This window comes from Oncorhynchus mykiss, chromosome 8 (genome assembly GCF_013265735.2).
Source record: "Oncorhynchus mykiss isolate Arlee chromosome 8, USDA_OmykA_1.1, whole genome shotgun sequence".
Taxonomy (NCBI): domain Eukaryota; kingdom Metazoa; phylum Chordata; class Actinopteri; order Salmoniformes; family Salmonidae; genus Oncorhynchus; species Oncorhynchus mykiss.
The window spans coordinates 75,048,669-75,069,316 of record NC_048572.1 but is presented as its reverse complement, the minus strand read 5'-3'; the positions used below and the strand labels follow the sequence as shown (position 1 = coordinate 75,069,316).

Here is a 20,648-nt window from a genome sequence, read left to right as displayed (position 1 = left end):
CACTCACTCTGGCTGCTGTCTTACCAACAAGCTGTGTACGTAATGTGTGCACACATGATAATTGTCATTATGGCAGTAAGTGACAAGTATAAGATGTTTTTTCCCCAATTAAACATTAATTCACTGAGACATAGCTTGGAATTTGACCAACTCAAAGTCAGTGTTTCTCTTCATCTGTCCGTCTGCGTGACCCTAATAAGGTGTTTTGACAGATTTCTTGTGATGACAGAGTTGCTCATGTTAAGAGAAAACAAATATCCAGCTGTAAACACAGGTGTGAAGGAGGACAGGTTGTATTGTAGCCTCCACCCCAAAGGCATGGTTGTTTTAGAGGAACCCGTTTTGTTTCTCAGATCAATCTAGTTTCCAGACAACTCACAGAAAACACTGAAATCAGTGTCAATGCTATATAATATGATGGCTACTCACACCCTTCCTATTTAATGCATTTGAATTATTTATATCATTCTACTTCCTCTTGACCTTTCACAAACTAATTTAAACTAACATTCTTAAATTGTATTTGAGTTTACTAAAGCATTATAACAGTAAAATAATAAATTAACAACCCTGCTGAAACGTGGAGGGGAGTGGCTAACCCTGTGTTGACTATTTCGGCCACGTTGATTGGTTGAGCATTTCAAGCAAATTGTGTTAAATTTTCTGGTAAGGCGGAGATCTTGTTCACTTGCTAATGTGGAACAGCTGTCGAGTGTGCTGATAACAGGATGCTGGTGATTCGTCATTTTAAAAGTCACGGCTACTCCGAAGAAGAGGTGGGTCGATCATTTTGTCAATTACTTGAATTTGAGGCTGTAAAACAGTGTCAAGGATTACAATGGCATAGGCTATATTGTATCCAGCCAAACTGAATCGCCCTCATCACTAAATTACAGGGGCGCTACTGTCACTGGGGACAGGGGACGTTCCCCACATTCTGAAATTGCATTTTTGTCCACGATACAAAACGAAACATCGTGCCGTAGGACCATGCTTACGCCTGTGAGAGGTCGGGTAGGCTGTTTGGAGTGTTTATCCGACTGGAAAACAAATAAATATGCCCCCCCCCCCCCCCCCCCCCCCCCCCACCCCACACTTCTAAAACCAAAGTTGCGTCCCTACTAGGCTATATCATGCATTATTTTTTGTATAATTTAAAACAAATTAACTTTAGGGCCAAATGAGAAATAATACATACTGTTATAGGCAACAGGAATGTAGTAGTCTGGCACACAATATGGGTTCTTGGGAACATTTAGGTTACTGATATAGCCTACTGTAAATTGCTTGCCATTGCCAGTTTGCCATTGTTATTTTCAATGTGGTCGACCTGCCGCTGTGTATAGTAGGCCTATAAGATTATCTTCAGTGGCCTATTTCCTCTACAAAGCCTATTACTGCTGGGTGATCTTGTGCCTACTTTACGCAGGTGGGGCTGGGCTAGCTGGTCGCACCGCGTTGCGTCGAACAACTGAATTATTTATGAAGCAATGTCGTTTCTAATAATAGCAGTAATCTCGGTGTAGCCCACACACTATTCGAATGTCAGGGAAACGTTATAGGGCGGTATATTGTACGCTTCAGTCTGAACGCTTACATTTGTTTTAGTTTACTAGAGAATCTCACTGACAATTGTTATTTGTAAATCACATTTGTGCCACGGGCTATGTTTTTTTTATGGCATCAAAGATAACTTTGACACTGATAAATAGTGTTTCTGTAGATAAACGATTTTTGTTCTCCATTAATGCAGGTAACACCAAACTGAGCTAGGTTGCACCGCACCTGCGCTTTTCATCCAACAAAAGTAATCTTGGAGCCGAGATGACCGATGGTCCTAGGCTGCGGGGCAATGCATCGGCAGATGGGGATACGCTTTCCTCCGAATCCACTGAAGAGGGCTCCGGAAGAGTGGCCCTGAAGAAGGAGATTGGCCTTGTCAGCGCATGTGGAATTATTGTGGGCAAGTCATTATTATGCTCATCCGTTCTTGCTATCTAGTATGTCTTCCTCAATGTAGGTATGGGTGTGTCTACCTAAAATCCAACCTAAATAGATTGCGATGAAATGTATGGTCCACATGGATTGCACAAACGGTGCTAATTTTGTAGCTGATCTGAACTGGTCTTGAAAAACCTGTTTTCAATCTGTACATTCTTTAATGGCCAGACTACTTTCTGAAAGTTTTGTGATTGCAAGAAAATCCACAGGGCTCAAAATACATTATGTGCCTGTGTGAGGTTGTCTATTTAACTGGTATGTGGATTTGTTCTAAAATGGCTGTCACAGAGCAGCATCCATCCCACCCACATGCAGAGGAAGTCAATAAAAAGTAATCTCAATAATGCTTGGCCTGTGTACCAGCTGCAATTTAAATCATCAGCATGGATCAGCAAAGTGTTCTTGGGGACCTTCAATGCTTCATGCATTTATTTGGTACCCTTCCCCAGATATGTGCCTTGACACAGTCCTGTCTGAGCTCTTTGGACAATTCCTTCGACCTCATGGCTTGGTTTTTGCTCTGGTATGCACTGAACTGTGGGACCTTATATAGACAGGTGTCTTTCCAAATCATGTCCAATCAATTGAATATAACACAGGTGGACTCCAATCAAGTTGTAGAAACATCAGGAATGCTCAATGGAAACAGGATGCACAAGAGCTTAATTTTGAGTCTCATAGCAAAGTGTCTGAATACTTATGTAAATAATCCATTTGCAAACAATTCTAAAAACCGGTGTTCACTGTCATTGTGGGGTATTGTGTGTAGATTTAGGAAAACAAATATTTAATCAATTTTATAAGGCTGTAATGTAACAACATTTTGAAAAAGTTAAGGGGTCTGAAAACTTTCAGAATGTACTGGACTCGCTTGTTTTGTCAAACTGAAATTAGACTAACTACTAGAATTTTTGCAACCAGGAAATGGCGGAGCTATTTCTGTATAGTAGTGCATCTTTAAAGGTGCACTGCAGAAATGGCACACAGAAATAGCGCACAGAACAGACCTACCACCTCAAACTTGCTTTCAAAGAAATGTGAGTTAGATCTCATTCAATGTGAATTTGGTCAAGTCACCCAAAAAGTTGCATATTGCAGCTTTAAGGTAAACCCTTAAAGAGTATGTAGCATAAACATAACCACATGTAACATATGAATTTGCATTAGAATACGCAGCAAAAGTCCCAGTGCAACGTTACCCTTCACTTTTACATTTTGAGTTGTTACATAAAACTGATCGGCTGGGAAAGAAAAATAAATTGTGTGGTGTGACTTAATATGGAGGATGCGACAAGTCAGCCTATTCCCTATATGTAAACTCCAACAGAAATAACAGAACTTCAAATGTATAACTTCAAATTATACCAAATCAATTGCACTCATGACTACTGGTTTCAATTAAATTCAGCCAATTTACAAGCAAATATGAATGTTACAAATCAGCTTGCAAGGTTACTAGCCTGCTAACGTTAGCCCTACAATCTGCTAATGTTACATTAGTATTGTGAGTCAGCCAGATGCTATCAGCACCTACCTTCCAGCAACATTAAAGTAAAGCAACTTTTTGAAAATGCATAATGCCATCTAACCAGTTATCCAATAATGTTACCGGTATATGTAGTTCTTATCCAGCCACCTAAAGTTATTTTAGTCTGACAGCTAACTAACCTAGCTAGCCAACCACCATGGTCTACATAGCTAAGTAGTAAGCCAGAGAAATTAGTCTAGCATAGGCAGGAACCCACAAAACACCCCCCAAAAAATTGACAGCTGAGTTGGTTATCAAAGTCAAAGAAGAGCTAAGGAGAGACCTTCAGAGGGAGTGCTAGCTAATCCAATAGCAATATAGTGAGGTAAACCAGGTAAATGTAATGTGGATTTATCTCCACTGTTGACACTTGCCATATAGGTTTGTAGGAAATAGGTTGCAGGCTTCACATTCACCTGGTTTGTCACTCATTCTGAATCCTGCCTTCTACTGATTATAACCTGCTGACTTCAACTGGACAAACTGTTCCGACTTCAAAGCGTGCTTCTCCTTTTTGGACCACAAATGAGTCCTAACCCCGTCCTTGTGGGTATTACTGCACTAGCGACAAACAGAACTACAACACTCACCCGACTACCACTAACAAACATTACTTTATATGGTTTCTTCTTTGTCGATGTACATAGTAGCTCACCAGTGCCAACACTTGGTTTGGAATGTAATTACATGCTAGCAGGTAGTAGGTAGTGTTAGCCAGCTGAAATTAGCTAGGTAGCACCGGTTCTCCATATGACGCTGAGAAATGCATTGTGGGTAGTTCCGAAGATATCCGTAAATAAGTTATGTTTAAGCTTTTTTACATTTGTTTGTAGTTTTAGGTAACCAGATCGTGACTACAACTAAGTTACTAAGTCTTTGACCACACTGCTACTTTGGCAAGTAAAAACTTGTGCTTCCTTTCCTTTAAGGGTAATACTTAAGATGTTTTATGTAACTGGGCTCCATGGTTGAAGTGAAAACCTACAGGACAGTATAGCGCTCCAGGAACCGGGTTAGAGAGCCAGACCGGTGCTGTAGAATCACACTTCATAACAATTTCTCTGCATGTAGATCTGATCTTTTAGAATTACTTTTGAAGTCGGAATCTGACTGGGATCTTCCTTCCTGGGTGGTCTTTGTGGTGAAGGGATCAGTCAGATAAGCCTGGGGGAAACGTGAGTGTCAGCAGTCTGTTCCTGAGCGTGATTAGTCAGCAGTTGGTGGTTTTGCCCTGCTGTCCTGTTTGTGCTACTGTATTATCTCAGACTCCCAAAAACATTCTGATAATCCTGATCTTATGTTTGAGTCACAACAAGTAGTCTGAAGATGTAGTTGCTGTGTTGAGACTGATGTAAATGAGAAGAGGTAGTGGAAAGTGAGTTGTACAGTATGAGAAGTTGGCAAAGGGTTCCTGTGATGTTGTGCTTACTTGGCCACTAAGCAGGAAGCTGTGGACTAAGTGACCGGAAACGCTCACTTTCCGTTCCAGTCCACACTCCACTGAGGGACCATGTCGGCCTTAGTCAATGTTGTGTAATATTACCCTCCACTTTTGAAAGATTGATGCAGCATTTTCCACTCCTCCTTACCCTCCCTGTCTCTTTGTCTGGGTCTCAGGTAACATCATCGGTTCAGGGATCTTTGTGAGCCCAAAGGGCGTTCTGGAGAATGCGAGCTCTGTGGGGCTGGCTCTCATCGTGTGGATTGTCACTGGAGTGATCACAGCCATTGGCGCACTCTGCTATGCCGAGCTGGGCGTTACCATCCCCAAGTCTGGAGGAGACTACTCATACGTCAAGGACATATTTGGAGGACTTGCCGGGTAAGGGAAATGCATGGTGATGAGAGAATACCTATACTGTAAGAGTACTGCAAGAGAAGTGCTGGTTACCATCTGTCATTTTTTTGAGCCACCCTTTTCTCAGACACAGAAATTGACAGTATACTGTACAAAGGTCCCCCCCCCACGAAGCAGTACATTTCCATCCTTTTTGTCCCCCACCATTTCCTGTATGTCATTAACCTTGTTTTAGTGTCTGCCCTTTATTGTACACATGCATCAGCCCATATGATTGAATGTCTGCTAGTTGGTTCTTTGTGTTCACGCTGTCCTCCAATGAGCACTGGTATTTATTTTCCTCACATACAGTATCTCGTATTCTGACAGGTTTTTGCTCTACATCAGAAATGTAGATGTTGATATACGTGATTGAGGTGTTTTGACGTGTGATTCTCTGACCTCCTTCCCTCCCTACCTACCTCTCCCAGGTTCCTGCGTCTGTGGATCGCGGTATTGGTGATCTACCCCACCAACCAAGCGGTCATCGCCCTCACCTTCTCCAACTACGTCCTGCAGCCCCTATTTCCCTCCTGCTTCCCCCCAGAGAATGGCCTCCGCCTGCTGGCTGCTGTCTGTCTATGTGAGCGCCTCAGAGAACATGCATATGCCGCCTTAGTTGTTTTTGGACTACTTTGTTTACTTCAGCCTGATCACTGGCCCTCCTGGCTCTCTTCGCTGAATTTGAGACTTGAGGTATATTTGTAGGTCAAATATACCGTATTACCCAGTCTAGTATAGTGTTACTGTATTCCATGTGTGGTAAGTTGCTATGATGCGTGATGTGACTCTTCCTCCTTTCGTCCCAGTGTTGCTGACGTGGGTGAACTGCTCCAGTGTGCGCTGGGCCACTCGTGTTCAGGATGTCTTCACTACTGGGAAGCTGCTAGCCCTGGGTCTTATCATCATCATGGGCTTTGTGCAGATCTGCAAAGGTAGACTCAGTCTCTTTGATTTTGATTCTGATCTGTAACTGTTGATTTGTTTCATCATTCATTAGTCATTGGGATGTCTACAGGATAGGCCTACTGTACGTAGAGTATTGGCAAAGAAGGTACACTATGTAGATGCTTCTCCAATAGAAAAAAATGCTTTTCCAATAGAAATCCCAGATCACACTTGTAAGCTAAATTCATGCGTAGAAACATGTCATGGGGTCTAACTGTAGTCTTGTGCGGACCTGCCCATGTGCAGGCTGTCAAATCAAAGGCACTCCAAGTTGTTTTTGACCGTGTCGTTCCTGGAAGTCTCGCAAAGTTGCGCCTCGGGTTTACAAACTCTGTGCTATTGTTCCCCACTGACACATACTTTACGGTCTTAATCTGTCTCCACCTGCTGGACAAAGTGTGAGGCCACTAGAAGTTTGCGAAACTAGTCTAATCTGTTCTTCACCCAGAACCTTTACACAAGAATAATCACAAGATGTGAGAGGGGGAAGTATGGCTGAATAAACATAGTGCCAGAACACCATAATACTGTTAACTCGTGCTTCCCACAGGATTTGCATTGTCCCTATGTGAGAAAGGCGATTTAAAGTCCACTTACCTCTTCATCTCACGCATCTCTGACCAAAGCAGGACCCCAGTGTCCTGTCTAGAGCGTGAAGTCACGAGCTCTGCTGGTCGGCTCCTGCGTAGCAACCTAGCGGTGCCGAAAGCCTATGTAAATTACCATTGGCAGAATGGCCAAACTAAAGTTTTTTTTAGACTGCTGTTTTGGCCACTAAAATGTGTTTTGTTATGACGTTCGATCCCCACTGGTAATCATTTTAAAGTTTGCTACAAATCGGGATATTTAATTAAATATACAGTTTAAGTCGGAAGTTTACATACACTTAGGTTGGAGTCATTAACTTGTTTTTCAACCACTCTACAAATTTCTTGTTAACAAACTATAGTTTTGGCAAGTCGGTTAGGACAGCTTCTTTGTGCATGACACAAATCATTTTTCCAACAATTGTTTAGACAAGTGAAATAATCTATAATTCACTATGATGATTCCAGTGGTCAGAAGTTTACATACACTAAGATGACTGTGCCTTTCAACAGCTTGGAAAATTCCAGAAAATGATGTCATGGCTTTAGAAGCTTCTGATAGGCCAATTGACATAATTTGAGTCAATTGGAGGTGTACCTGGGGATTTATTTCAAAGCCTACAAACTCAGTGTCTCTTTGCTTGACATCATGGGAACATCAAGAAATCAGCCAAGACCTCAGAATTTTTTTTGGGAGACCTCCACAAGTCTGGTTCATACTTCGGAGCAATTTACAAATGCCTGAAGGTACCACATTCATCTGTACAAATAATAGTACGCAAGTATAATCACCATGGGACCACGCAGCCGTCATACCGCTCAGGAAGGAAACGCCTTCCGTCTCCTAGAGATGAACGTATGTGGGTGCCAAAAGTGCAAATCAATCCCAGAACAACAGCAAAGGACCTTGTGAAGACGCTGGAGGAAACGGGTACAAAAGTATCTATATCCACAGTAAAACGCGTCCTATATCAACATAACCTGAGAGGCCGCTCAGCAAGGAAGAAGCCACTACTCCAAAACCGCCATAAAGCCTGACTACGGTTTGCAACTGCACATGGGGATAAAGATTTTACTTTTTGGAGAAATGTCCTCTGGTCTGATGTAACAAAAATAGAACTTTGGCCATAATGACCATTGTTATGTTTGGAGGAAAAAGGGGGAGGCTTGCAAGCCGTGAAGCACGGGGGTGGCAGCATCATGTTGTGGGGGTGCTTTGATGCAGGAGGGACTGGTGCACTTCACAAAATACAGTGCCTTGCGAAAGTATTCGGCCCCCTTGAACTTTGCGACCTTTTGCCACATTTCAGGCATCAAACATAAAGATATAAAACTGTATTTTTTTGTGAAGAATCAACAAGTGGGACACAATCATGAAGTGGAACGACATTTATTGGATATTTCAAACTTTTTTAACAAATCAAAAACTGAAACATTGGGTGTGCAAAATTATTCAGCCCCTTTACTTTCAGTGCAGCAAACTCTCCAGAAGTTCAGTGAGGATCTCTGAATGATCCAATGTTGACCTAAATGACTAATGATGATAAATACAATCCACCTGTGTGTAATCAAGTCTCCGTATAAATGCACCTGCACTGTGATAGTCTCAGAGGTCCGTTAAAAGCGCAGAGAGCATCATGAAGAACAAGGAACACACCAGGCAGGTCCGAGATACTGTTGTGAAGAAGTTTAAAGCCGGATTTGGATACAAAAAGATTTCCCAAGCTTTAAACATCCCAGGGAGCACTGTGCAAGCGATAATATTGAAATGGAAGGAGTATCAGACCACTGCAAATCTACCAAGACCTGGCCGTCCCTCTAAACTTTCAGCTCATACAAGGAGAAGACTGATCAGAGATGCAGCCAAGAGGCCCATGATCACTCTGGATGAACTGCAGAGATCTACAGCTGAGGTGGGAGACTCTGTCCATAGGACGACAATCAGTCGTATATTGCACAAATCTGGCCTTTATGGAAGAGTGGCAAGAAAGCCATTTCTTAAAGATATCCATAAAAAGTGTCGTTTAAAGTTTGCCACAAGCCAAACATGTGGAAGAAGGTGCTCTGGTCAGATGAAACCAAAATTGAACTTTTTGGCAACAATTGCAAAACGTTATGTTTGGCGTAAAAGCAACACAGCTGAACACACCATCCCCACTGTCAAACATGGTGGTGGCAGCATCATGGGTTGGGCCTGCTTTTCTTCAGCAGGGACAGGGAAGATGGTTAAAATTGATGGGAAGATGGATGGAGCCAAATACAGGACCATTCTGGAAGAACCTGATGGAGTCTGCAAAAGACCTGAGACTGGGACGGAGATTTGTCTTCCAACAAGACAATGATCCAAAACATAAAGCAAAATCTACAATGGAATGGTTCAAAAATAAACATATCCAGGTGTTAGAATGGCCAAGTCAAAGTCCAGACCTGAATCCAATCGAGAATCTGTGGAAAGAACTGAAAACTGCTGTTCACAAATGCTCTCCATCCAACCTCACTGAGCTCGAGCTGTTTTGCAAGGAGGAATGGGAAAAAATGTCAGTCTCTCGATGTGCAAAACTGATAGAGACATACCCCAAGCGACTTACAGCTGTAATCGCAGCAAAAGGTGGCGCTACAAAGTATTAACTTAAGGGGGCTGAATAATTTTGCACGCCCAATATTTCAGTTTTTGATTTGTTAAAAAAGTTTGAAATATCCAATAAATGTCGTTCCACTTGATGATTGTGTCCCACTTGTTGTTGATTCTTCACAAAAAAAGACAGTTATATATCTTTATGTTTGAAGCCTGAAATGTGGCAAAAGGTCGCAAAGTTCAAGGGGGTCGAATACTTTCGCAAGGCACTGTAGATGGCATCATGAAGAGGGAAAAGAATGTGGATATATTGAAGCAACAGCTCAAGACATCAGTCAGGAAGTTAAAGCTTGGTCGCAAATGGGTTTTCCAAATGGACAATGACCCCAAGCATACTTCCAAAGTTGTGGCAAAATGGCTTAAGGATAACAAATTCAAGGTATTGGAGTGGCCACCACAAAGCCCTGACCTCAATCCTATAGAACATTTGTGGGCAGAACAGAAAAATGTGTGTGAGCAAGGAGGCCTACAAACCTGACTGTTACACCAGCTCTGTCAGGAGGAATGGGCCCAAATCAAATGTATTTATATAGCCCTTCGTACATCAGCTGATATCTGTGCTGTACAGAAACCCAGCCTAAAACCCCAAACAGCAAGCAATGCAGGTGTAGAAGCACCCAACTTATTGTGGGAAGCTTGTTGAAGCCTACCTGAAACATTTGACCCAAGTTAAACAATTGAAAGGCAAAGCTACCAAATACTAATTGAGTGTATGTTAACTTCTGACCCACTGGGAATGTACTGAAAGATATAAAAGCTGAAATAAATAATTCTTAAAACAAAGTGGTGATCCTGACCTAAGGCGGGGAATATTTACTAGGATTAAATGTCAGGAATTGTGAAACACCTTAGCCAAATATATTCAAACTCAGTTTATGTAAACTTCCGACTTCAACTGTACTTGTCAAAAATATAAACGCAACATGCAACAATTTCAACATTTTTACTGAGTTAGTTCATATAAGAAAATCACTCATTTGAAATGAACTCATTAGGCCATAACCTGTTGATTTCACTTGACTGGGCAAGGTGAGCATTTGCCCACTGAAGTCGGTTATGACGCCGAACTGCATTCAGGTCGAGACACTGAGGACAGTGAGCACGCAGATGAGCTTCCTTGAGACTGTTTGACTGTTTGTGAAAAAATTATTTGGTTGTGCAAACCCAGTTTCATCAGCGGTGCAGGTGGCTGGTCTTAGACGATCCCGCAGGTGAAGAAGCCAGATGCGGAGGGCATGGGGTCTGCGGTTGAGGCCGGTTGGACATACTGCCAAATGATCTAAAACAATATTGGAGGCAGTTTTTGGTAGAGAAATTAACATTGAATTCTCTGGCAACTACTCTAGTGGACATTCCTGCAGTCAGCATGCCAATTGCACGCTCCCTCAACTTGAGACATCTGTGGCATTGTGTTGTGACACAACTGCACATTTTAAAATGTCCTTTCATTGTTCCAAGCACAAGCTGCACCTGTGTAATGATCATGCTGTTTAATCAACTATTATCTTGGAAAATGATTTTTTTTAAATACATATATTTCACCTTTATTTAATCAGGTAGGCTGTTGAGAACAAGTTCTCATTTACAACTGCGACCTGGCCTAGATAAAGCAGTGTGAACAGACAACAACAGAGTTACACATGGAGTAAACAATAAACAAGTCAACACAGTAGAAAAAGAAAAGTCTATATACATTGTGTGCAAAAGGCATGAGGAGGTAGGCGAATAATTACAATTTAGCAGATTAACACTGGAGTGATAAATGATCAGATGGTCATGTGCAGGTAGAAATACTGGTGTGCAAAAGAGCAGAAAACCAAATAAACAAAAACAGTATGGGGATGAGGTAGGTAAATTGGGTGGGCTATTTACTGATGGACTATATACAGCTGCAGCGATCGGTTAGCTGTTCAGATAGCAGATGTTTAAAGTTGGTGAGGGAGATAAGTCTCCAACTTTAGCGATTTTTGCAATTCGTTCCAGTCACAGGCAGCAGAGAACTGGAAGGAAAGGCGGCCAAATGAGGTGTTGGCTTTAGGGATGATCAGTGAGATACACCTGCTGGAGCGGGTGCTACGGGTGGGTGTTGCCATCGTGACCAGTGAACTGAGATAAGGCGGAGTTTTGCCTAGCATGGACTTGTAGCGAGGACCAGCCGACTAGAGCATACAGGTCGCAGTGGTGGGTGGTATAAGGTGATTTGGTAACAAAATGGAGGGCACTGTGATAAACTGCATCCTGTTTGCTGAGTAGAGTATTGGAAGCTATTTTGTAGATGACATCGCCGAAGTCAAGGATTGGTAGGATAGTCAGTTTTACTAGGGTAAGTTTGGCGGCGTGAGTGAAGGAGGCTTTGTTGCGGAATAGAAAGCCAACTCTAGATTTGATTTTAGATTGGAGATGTTTGATATGAGTCTGGAAGGAGAGATTAGTCTACCAGACACCTAGGTACTTGAAGATATCCACATATTCTAGGTCGGAACCATCCAGGGTGGTGATGCTAGTCGGGCGTGCGGGTGCAGCCAGCGAATGGTTGAAAAGCATGCATTTGGTTTTACTGGCGTTTAAGAGCAGTTGGAGGCCACGGAAGGAGTGTTGTATAGCATTGAAGCTCGTTTGGAGGTTAGATAGCAGTGTCCAAGGAAGGGCCAGAAGTATACAGAATGGTGTCATCTGCGTAGAGGTGGATCAGGGAATCTCCCGCAGCAAGAGCAACATCATTGATATATACAGAGAAAAGAGTCGGCCTGAGAATTGAACTTTGTGGCACCCCCATAGAGACTGCCAGAGGACCGGACAACATGCCCTCCGATTTGACACACTGAATTCTGTCTGCAAAGTAGTTGGTGAACCAGGCAAAGCAGTCATTAGAAAAACTGAGGCTACTGAGTCTGCCGATAAGAATATGGTGATTGACAGAGTCGAAAGCCTTGGCCAGGTCAATGAAGACTGCTGCACAGTACTGTCTTTTATCGATGGCGGTTATGATATCGTTTAGTACCTTGAGCGTGGCTGAGGTGCACCCGTGACCGGCTCGGAAACCAGATTGCACAGCGGAGAAGGTACGGTGGGATTCGAGATGGTCAGTGATCTATTAGTTGACTAGGTTTTCGAAGACCTTAGATAGGCAGGGCAGGATTTTTAATTTATTTTTATTTTACCTTTATTTAACTAGGCATGTCAATGACGGCCTAGGAACAGTGGGTTAACTGCCTGTTCAGGGGCAGAACGACAGATTTGTACCTTGTCAGCTCGGGGGTTTGATATTCAAGACTAGCTGATTTGTACGGGTCCAGGTTTTGCAGCACTTTCAGAACATGGGGAGAGGGGGGCATGGCCAGCCATTGAGAAATGCTTGTTGAAGTTTTCGATTATCATGGATTTATCAGTGGTGACCGTGTTACCTAGCCTCAGTGCAGTGGGCAGCTGGGAGGAGGTGCTCTTGTTCTCCATGGACTTTACAGTGTCCCAGAACTTTTGAGTTAGAGCTACAGGATGCAAATATCTGCTTGAGAAAGCTGGCCTTTGCTTTCCTGACTTCCCTGAACAGTTGCATATCGCGGGGACTATTCGATGCCTTTGCATTCCGCCACAGGATGTTTTTGTGCTGGTCGAGGGCAGTCAGGTCTGGAGTGAACCAAGGGCTATATCTGTTCTTAGTTCTGCATTTTTTGAACGGAGCATGCCTATCTAAGATGGTGGGAAGTTACTTTTAAAGAATGACCAGGCATCCTCAACTGACGGGATGAGGTCAATATCCTTCCAGGATACCCGGGCCAGGTCGATTAGAAAGGCCTGCTCGCAGAAGTGTTTTAGTGAGTGTTTGACAGTGATGAGGGGTGGTCGTTTGACTGCGGGGCCCGTAGCGGATACAGGCAATGAGGCAGTGATCACTGAGATCCTGATTGAAGACAGCGGAGTTGTATTTGGAGGGCCAGTTGGTTACAGACTTAGGGTTGTACCTGGTGGGTTCCTTGATGATTTGTGAGATTGAGGGCATCTAGCTTAGATTGTAGGACTGCCGGGGTGTTAAGCATATCCCAGTTTAGGTCACCTAACAGAACAAACTCTGAAGCTAGATGGGGGGCGATCAATTCACAAATGGTGTCCAGGGCACAGCTGGGAGCTGAGGGGGTTTGGTAGCACGCGGCAACAGTGAGACTTATTTCTGGAGATAGTAATTTTAAAAATTAGTAGTTCGAACTGTTTGGGTATACTTTGCAGGCTATCTCTGCAGTAGACTGCAACTCCGCCCCTTTTGGCAGTTCTATCTTGATGGAAAATGTTATAGTTGGGTATGGAAATCTCCAAATTTTTGGTGGCCTTCCTAAGCCAGGATTCAGACACGGCAAGGACATCAGGGTTGGCAGAGTGTGCTAAAGCAGTGAGTAAAACAAACTTAGGGAGGAGGCTTCTGATGTTAACATGCATGAAACCAAGGCTTTTTCGATCACAGAAGTCAACAAATGACAGTGCCTGGGGACATGCAGGGCCTGGGTTTACCTCCACATCACCCGCGGAACAAAGGAGGAGTAGTATGAGGGTGCGGCTAAAGGCTATCAAAACTGGTCGCCTAGAGCGTTGGGGACAAATAATAAAAGGAGCAGATTTCTGCTTACTATCAGGGATGTAAACAAATTTGTGCACAAGATTTGAGAGAAATTATCTTTTTGTGCTTATAGAACATTTCTGGGATTTTTTTTCAGCTCATGAAACATGAGACCAACACTTTATATGTTGATTTATAATTTTGTTCAGTGTAGTTATCCATTCTGACCTCATTTGTTGTGACGCAGGACCACGTGCTGACAGACAAATCACTGGCCAGTAGGCTCTGAGGAGGGCCACACCCTCATGCCATAGACATTAAGGTTGACTCTCAGGCAGGATGAAAATGACTACATCGACCACAATCTTTTCCTGCAGTTACAGCCACTTTCAACATGATCCTTAGTGATTTTTTTGTTGTTGGTGCCATTCAGCAATTGCGCGCTTCAAATTAAAATACTTCTGGCTTCATGCGCCAGCTGATTTTTTTCCATATTAATACATGGATGATGTCAGCGCTGTCACGATCTACTGGTTTTCATGTCCATGGACCCCACACACAATTCCATTACCCACTCTGTGTTGTCTGTGTTGTCTGTGCCCAGGGGAGTATTACTGGCTGGAGCCTGCGCATGCATTTGAGACGTTCCAGCCCTATGACATTGGCCAGATAGCCCTGTCCTTCCTGCAAGGCTCCTTTGCCTACGGGGGATGGAACTTCCTCAACTATGTCACAGAGGAGCTTGTCGACCCCTACAAGTGAGCAAGATCCCCCAACTTGACCGAAATCACAAGTTGCACATGGTCTCAACAGGGTAGCATTACATACACACCCAATCTAGCCAGTTTCATGTCTGGATATCATTAGTGCCCGACTTGGGCAGGAGCTCACTGGGGTGGAGTACTGGCACCAAACATGTTCTACTGCTTGAGCTCCTGCACCTCCTTATAGAATAGTAGCTCAAATGTATTGTGGAAATGCTGTACCTAAATATATACGGTACCGGCACCCAAAATGAGTATCGGTACCTATTTCAGTCCAAGTCGAGCGCTGGTTATCCTAGTCAACCATGATCTATACCTTTTAACTCTGTATTACAGATGAGACGGTGTCCTGTTAGGCCTGTGTTATCAATTTGGATGGTAATTCACACCCACCAGAACCCCAGCTCTTCAACCCTGTTCTCTATGTATAACAGGAACCTTCCTCGGGCCATCTTCATCTCCATCCCTCTGGTGACTTTTGTTTATGTGTTCGCCAACATCGCCTATGTCACCGCCATGAGTCCTCAGGAGCTGCTGGCCTCCAATGCCGTCGCTGTGGTGAGATGCCCCGGCCCTCCCCATTCTGCTGCCCTTGTGTAGCTGCTTTTGGGAATGGCTGCTTTTGGGACTCATGCAGCTTGTTCTAAAGTCTGGTTATCAGTAGAAAATGCTTTTAGTCACCAGTCTTGGATTTCAAAGTCATCCAGAAACATCAGTTAGTAGAATGTGTTTGTTGAAACTCTCCTCTCTATGTCCACAAATTATCTTCCAGACATTTGGTGAGAAGTTACTTGGAGTGATGTCATGGATCATGCCCATCTCTGTCGCGCTGTCTACTTTTGGGGGGGTCAATGGCTCCCTCTTCACTTCGTCGAGGTCAGTTTATGCACCCCATCCTTCGCTCTCGGTTTGTCTTTTTGCTCTCATGCTGTCTGTAATTACATTCCCCATTCTTGGCTCCTGTCTGTAGTGCGTCCTTCATACGTGTGGAAATATCAGATCACAGAATGATCACATCTAGTCACTATGATTCCTGTTCTTTCTGCACTCTCTAACCCCTTTCTTATTCCATATGTTGCACCTCTGTGTGCCTCTACCATCACTGCCTTGCTTTGTCTTAATTTCTTTGTGTCCCATTTGTTATCACTTGTTTGTTTTTCTACACCTCAATGGACAGTTTTTTTCTTCTTTTTTTTACCCCTCATTCTTTGAGTCCAAAAGCAACAAGAGAAAGGACTGTTTTTCCAGTATCTCAGTGCTGACCTTATGTTCATGTTCTTCACCGTCTCTTTCAGGCTGTTTTTTGCTGGTGCAAGGGAAGGCCATCTCCCCCGGCTACTGGCAATGATTCATGTGAAACGCTGTACCCCAATCCCAGCCCTACTATTCACTGTGAGTCCTAACTTTACCCGGCATAATCTCTCTTCCTCTCTCACACCTACGAACGTGTCATCCCAGTTCACTCTATGTACAGTAGTCTCTCGAGTCTTTAATGTTTAATTTGACTTTAAAATGAATGGATGACTTTTGCCCCACCACCCTGCTTCTTTACAGTGTATATCCACCCTACTGATGCTGTGCACCAGTGACATGTATACCCTCATCAACTATGTGGGCTTCATAAACTACCTCTTCTATGGGGTCACCGTCGCTGGGCAGATTGTGCTGCGCATCAAACAGCCAGACCTATATCGGCCTATCAAGGTAAACCCTTCATGTTTGTGCTTCCATCACTCAATCCGTTTGGACAAGGTTGTTGCTTGCACATTTTGGGAGGAGCATGGTTTTGATAAGAATTCTTTACTCAATACTGTCCTGATTGCAGTCATGGGTCTACTCTTGTTTATGACAAGTTACAAGCTGACACATGCACAATGCCATAGTTGTCAAAGCATGTGTTGTGTTCCCCCTGTGGATTGTTCAATTGTTTACTCTGTACTTTGTATGCATTACATTGTTTGTGTAAATTTCATCATGTATAGATTGTTGGCTGTCCTGTCTTTAGGTGAGCCTGGTGTGGCCAGTGATCTACCTGTTGTTCTGGGCCTTCCTGCTCCTCTTCTCGCTGTACTCTGAGCCTGTGGTGTGTGGCCTCGGCATGGCTATCATGCTGACTGGAGTCCCTGTCTACTTCCTGGGGGTCTTCTGGGACAACAAGCCACAATGCTTCAACACCTTCATCGGTATGGAAACCATATTCACTAGTGATGATGCTCATTACTACGACCCCTAGTTCTTTCTAGTAAAGTGCTAAATGACAGTACCTGTACCACTTATTGTTGTGCAAAATGCTTAGCCTTCGGGATTACAGTCGTGGCCAAAAGTTGAGAATGACACAAATATTAATTTTCAGTCTGCTGCTTCAGTGTCTTTATATATTTTTATCAGATGTTACTATGGACTATTGAGGTATAATTACAAGCATTTCATAAGTATCAAAGGCTATTGACAATTACATGAAGTTGACGCAAAGAGTCAATATTTGCAGTGTCAACCCTTTTTCAAGACCTCTGCAATCCACCCTGGCATGCTGTCAATTAACTTCTGGGCCACATCCTGACTGATGGCAGCCTATTCTTGATTCTTGCATAATCCATGCTTGGAGTTTGTCAGAATTTGTGGGTTTTTGTTTGTCCACCTGCCTCTTGAGGATTGACCACAAGTTCTCAATGGGATTAAGGTCTGGGGAGTTTCCTGGCCATTGACCCAAAATATCGATGTTTTGTTCCGAGCGACTTAGTTATCACTTTTGCCTTATGGCAAGGTGCTCCATCATGCTGGAAAAGGTATTGCTCGTCACCAAACTGTTCCTGGATGGTTGGGAGAAGGTGCTCTCGGAGGATGTGTTGGTACCATTCTTAATTCATGCTGTGTTCTTAGGCAAAATTGTGAGTGAGCCCACTCCCTTGGCTGAGAAGCAACCCCACACATGAATGGTCTCAGGATGCTTTACTGTTGGCATGACACAGTACTGATGTTAGCGCTCACATTGTCTTCTCCAGACAAGCTTTTTTTCCGGATGCCCCAAACAATCGGAAAGGGGATTCATTAGAGAAAATGACTTTAGCCCAGTCCTCAGCAGTCCAATCCCTGTACCTTTTGCAGAATATCAATCTGTCCCTGTTTTTCCTGGAGAGAAGTGGCTTCTTTGCTGCCCTTCTTGACACCAGGCCATCTTCCAAAAGTCTTCACCTCATTGTGCGTGCAGATGCACTCACACCTGCCTGCTGCCATTCCTGAGCAAGCTCTGTACTGGTGGTGCCCCGATCCCGCAGCTGAATCAACTTTAGGAGATGGTCCTGGCACTTGCTGGACTTTCTTGGGTGCCCTGAAGCCTTCATGTTCTTGATGATCTGATAAATGCATGATTAGGTGCAATCTTACTGGCAGCAATATCCTTGCCTGTGAAGCCCTTTTTGTGCAACGCAATGATGACGGCACGTGTTTCCGTGCAGGTAACCATGGTTGACAGGAAGAACAATGATTCCAAGCACCACCCTCCTTTGGAAGCTTCCAGTCTGTTATTTGAACTCAATCAGCATGACAGAGTAATCTCCTGCCTTGCCCTTGTCAACACTCACGCCTGTGTTAACGAGAGATTGACTGACATGTCAGCTGGTCCTTTTGTGGCAGGGCTGAAATGCAGTGGAAATGTTTTTTTTGGGGGGGGTTTGAGTTCATTTGCATGGCAAAGAGGAACGTTGCAATTCATCTATCACTCTTCATAACCTTCTGGAGTATATCCAAATTGCCATCACACAAACTGAGGCAGCAGACTTTGTGAAAATTCATATTTGTGTCATTCTCAACTTTTGGCCACGACTGTATTGATATGAAATCTGTTTTCCTCTTCTACACTTGGTTACTCTTCACTTCTTTCTCCCACCCAGGTAAGATGACCCATGTGTGCCAAAAGTTCTGTGTGGTGGTGTACCCAGACATGGGCGACAGCAGAAATGTAGGAAACCAGGGAACGGAATAGGGACAGAAAGATCTAGGAGATGTGTTCAACCCATCTGAATGGACATTGGCACAGACAGTCACTCTTAAAAGGGTGTTGATATTGACTGGGAGACATCAAAAGATGGACGGATGCACTCAAGGAGATATGCTACAGCACTTGGTTTTCTCTTGTAAATGTTGACTGGCCTTAAGACTTTACACATCTGCCTCAATGCAATACTACTGCCCATTCCCATGAGTCTGAGCTGCAATATCAATATATTGGACAGATAAGTAATGTTGATGTTCAGATGTAAAGAGAATTTTCTGTAGGATCTGTTTTGGGAAATGTTGTACTGTATTGTCTTTTTATTTAGATTTTGGTATCGGTTTAATTTCTGTTTTGGTTGTGGCAAAGTTGAATAGTGATCTTTAATATAGTCTTCCACATAGCACTAAACAAACTGTCATTCCCTAAATGTTTGTTTACTGCATTTCATTTATCACTCCTTCGTTGTTTTGTTATTGTTGTACATGAGTGTAATGTCTGCTGTAGACTGCTCTTCAATGAACTAGAGGGTAGGTGTACTCCTGAACGATTAGATCCTTTTACGTGATAGTCACGTTATACCACTCACAACTTGATATGTTGATCTTCAAGATTAGATTTTTATTTCTTGCAAAATAACTAGCATGACCCATACACTGAATGTAATAATTATGTAAACAAATGATTAATAATCATAGAAATGCTGCATAGAAAATATATACTTTACATTAAGTTTTGCTCAAAGGTGCAAACCTCGTCTGTGTATGATTGTCAATAATAATGCAACGTATTCCCTTAATGCCAGTCACAGGTCTTTTTGTTTGGTGATACACATCTTGCATTGATTGAAATGTTTGATATTATTGTGCTGCTCAGCATGGAATCACTAATTCCTTACACTTTCAAGATTCATTACCATCTTATATTCTCTATCAATAGAAACACGCAATGAAACACAGTAACACTAGTCATTTGAATGATAAATTCCTCACTGAACTGCCACCATCTATCTTACATGCTTTGTTACCCTGTTTGTCAAGCAACAACAGGCAATGAAAATTAACAGGCATGCTCCTACTGTCTCCTTGTGGTGCTGGGAAGCCCAATGCTGGTGGTTTAGTTCCTTCCTGCCATTAAAATCCTCCCACAAACACTATCTCTCTGCTCCATTTGTGGTCCGATCTACGCTTCCGAGGATATTACTTAACTTTCCATTTAACTTACCACCACTGTTTAGTAATAACATGTAATACAGCTCATCATGTAAATGTGTTAATTGAGTTGTGCAGCGGCAGAAAGGCAAACGTGCATGCTTAGACACTTACACACACAATGTTATGGATGAAAATAAAATGACATTTATAGGGATGACTGATGAGAGGAATGTTGCTATAATATGGAAAAAGATGACTGACCATGACCTTCAATGTAATTGTTCAGGTGATCGCTTCTCTATCTGTCAATGCACCCCCACCTCAAGCTTTCATCCACCTGGGGTGTATTCATTAGTTGGATTGTTTTGCAACTAGTTTGTATTGGACAAATTCAGTTGTTTGCTTTCGTTTGATTCATAGAACAAACGATAAACAGTTTGTTGCTAACTGTTTGTTGCTAAATGTTGTAAAACGTTTCTTGTTGCAAAACGGAATCCGATTTAATACACCCCTGTTGTCAAGGACACCGACCTCCACGTAGCCTACAATCTAGGCCTAGGAACAGACAGTGTTCCTAGCAAAGGTGTCTATAAATTCTAGATTGGCCATTGAGAGGCTTTGACGCCAGTGGTCGGCCATATTGGCAACCCCCAG

General features: G+C 43.1%; 1 protein-coding gene across 1 annotated transcript; it reads left to right on the top strand.

Moving 5' to 3' along the window:
* Nucleotides 1-634: 634 nt before the first annotated feature.
* On the top strand, nucleotides 635-19,993 carry LOC110530618 (large neutral amino acids transporter small subunit 2). Its single transcript, XM_021613831.2, has 12 exons — nucleotides 635-776; nucleotides 1,754-1,963; nucleotides 5,147-5,351; nucleotides 5,798-5,949; nucleotides 6,176-6,301; nucleotides 14,690-14,843; nucleotides 15,284-15,407; nucleotides 15,622-15,725; nucleotides 16,145-16,241; nucleotides 16,404-16,553; nucleotides 16,855-17,032; nucleotides 18,740-19,993. Exons 2-12 carry the CDS (start codon nucleotides 1,825-1,827, stop codon nucleotides 18,829-18,831), a joined length of 1,521 nt encoding a protein of 506 aa, XP_021469506.2. The 5' UTR covers nucleotides 635-776; nucleotides 1,754-1,824; the 3' UTR covers nucleotides 18,832-19,993.
* The last annotated feature ends 655 nt before the right edge of the window (nucleotides 19,994-20,648 follow it).

Excerpts from the sequence above, each read along its gene's own strand:
- LOC110530618 (XM_021613831.2), top strand. The coding sequence starts at position 1,825 with ATGACCGATGGTCCTAGGCTGCGGGGCAATGCATCGGCAGATGGGGAT. Across the intron at positions 5,950-6,175 it reads GCTGGCTGCTGTCTGTCTAT|TGTTGCTGACGTGGGTGAAC; the intron begins GTGAGCGCCTCA and ends CTTTCGTCCCAG. Across the intron at positions 15,408-15,621 it reads CCTCCAATGCCGTCGCTGTG|ACATTTGGTGAGAAGTTACT; the intron begins GTGAGATGCCCC and ends ATTATCTTCCAG.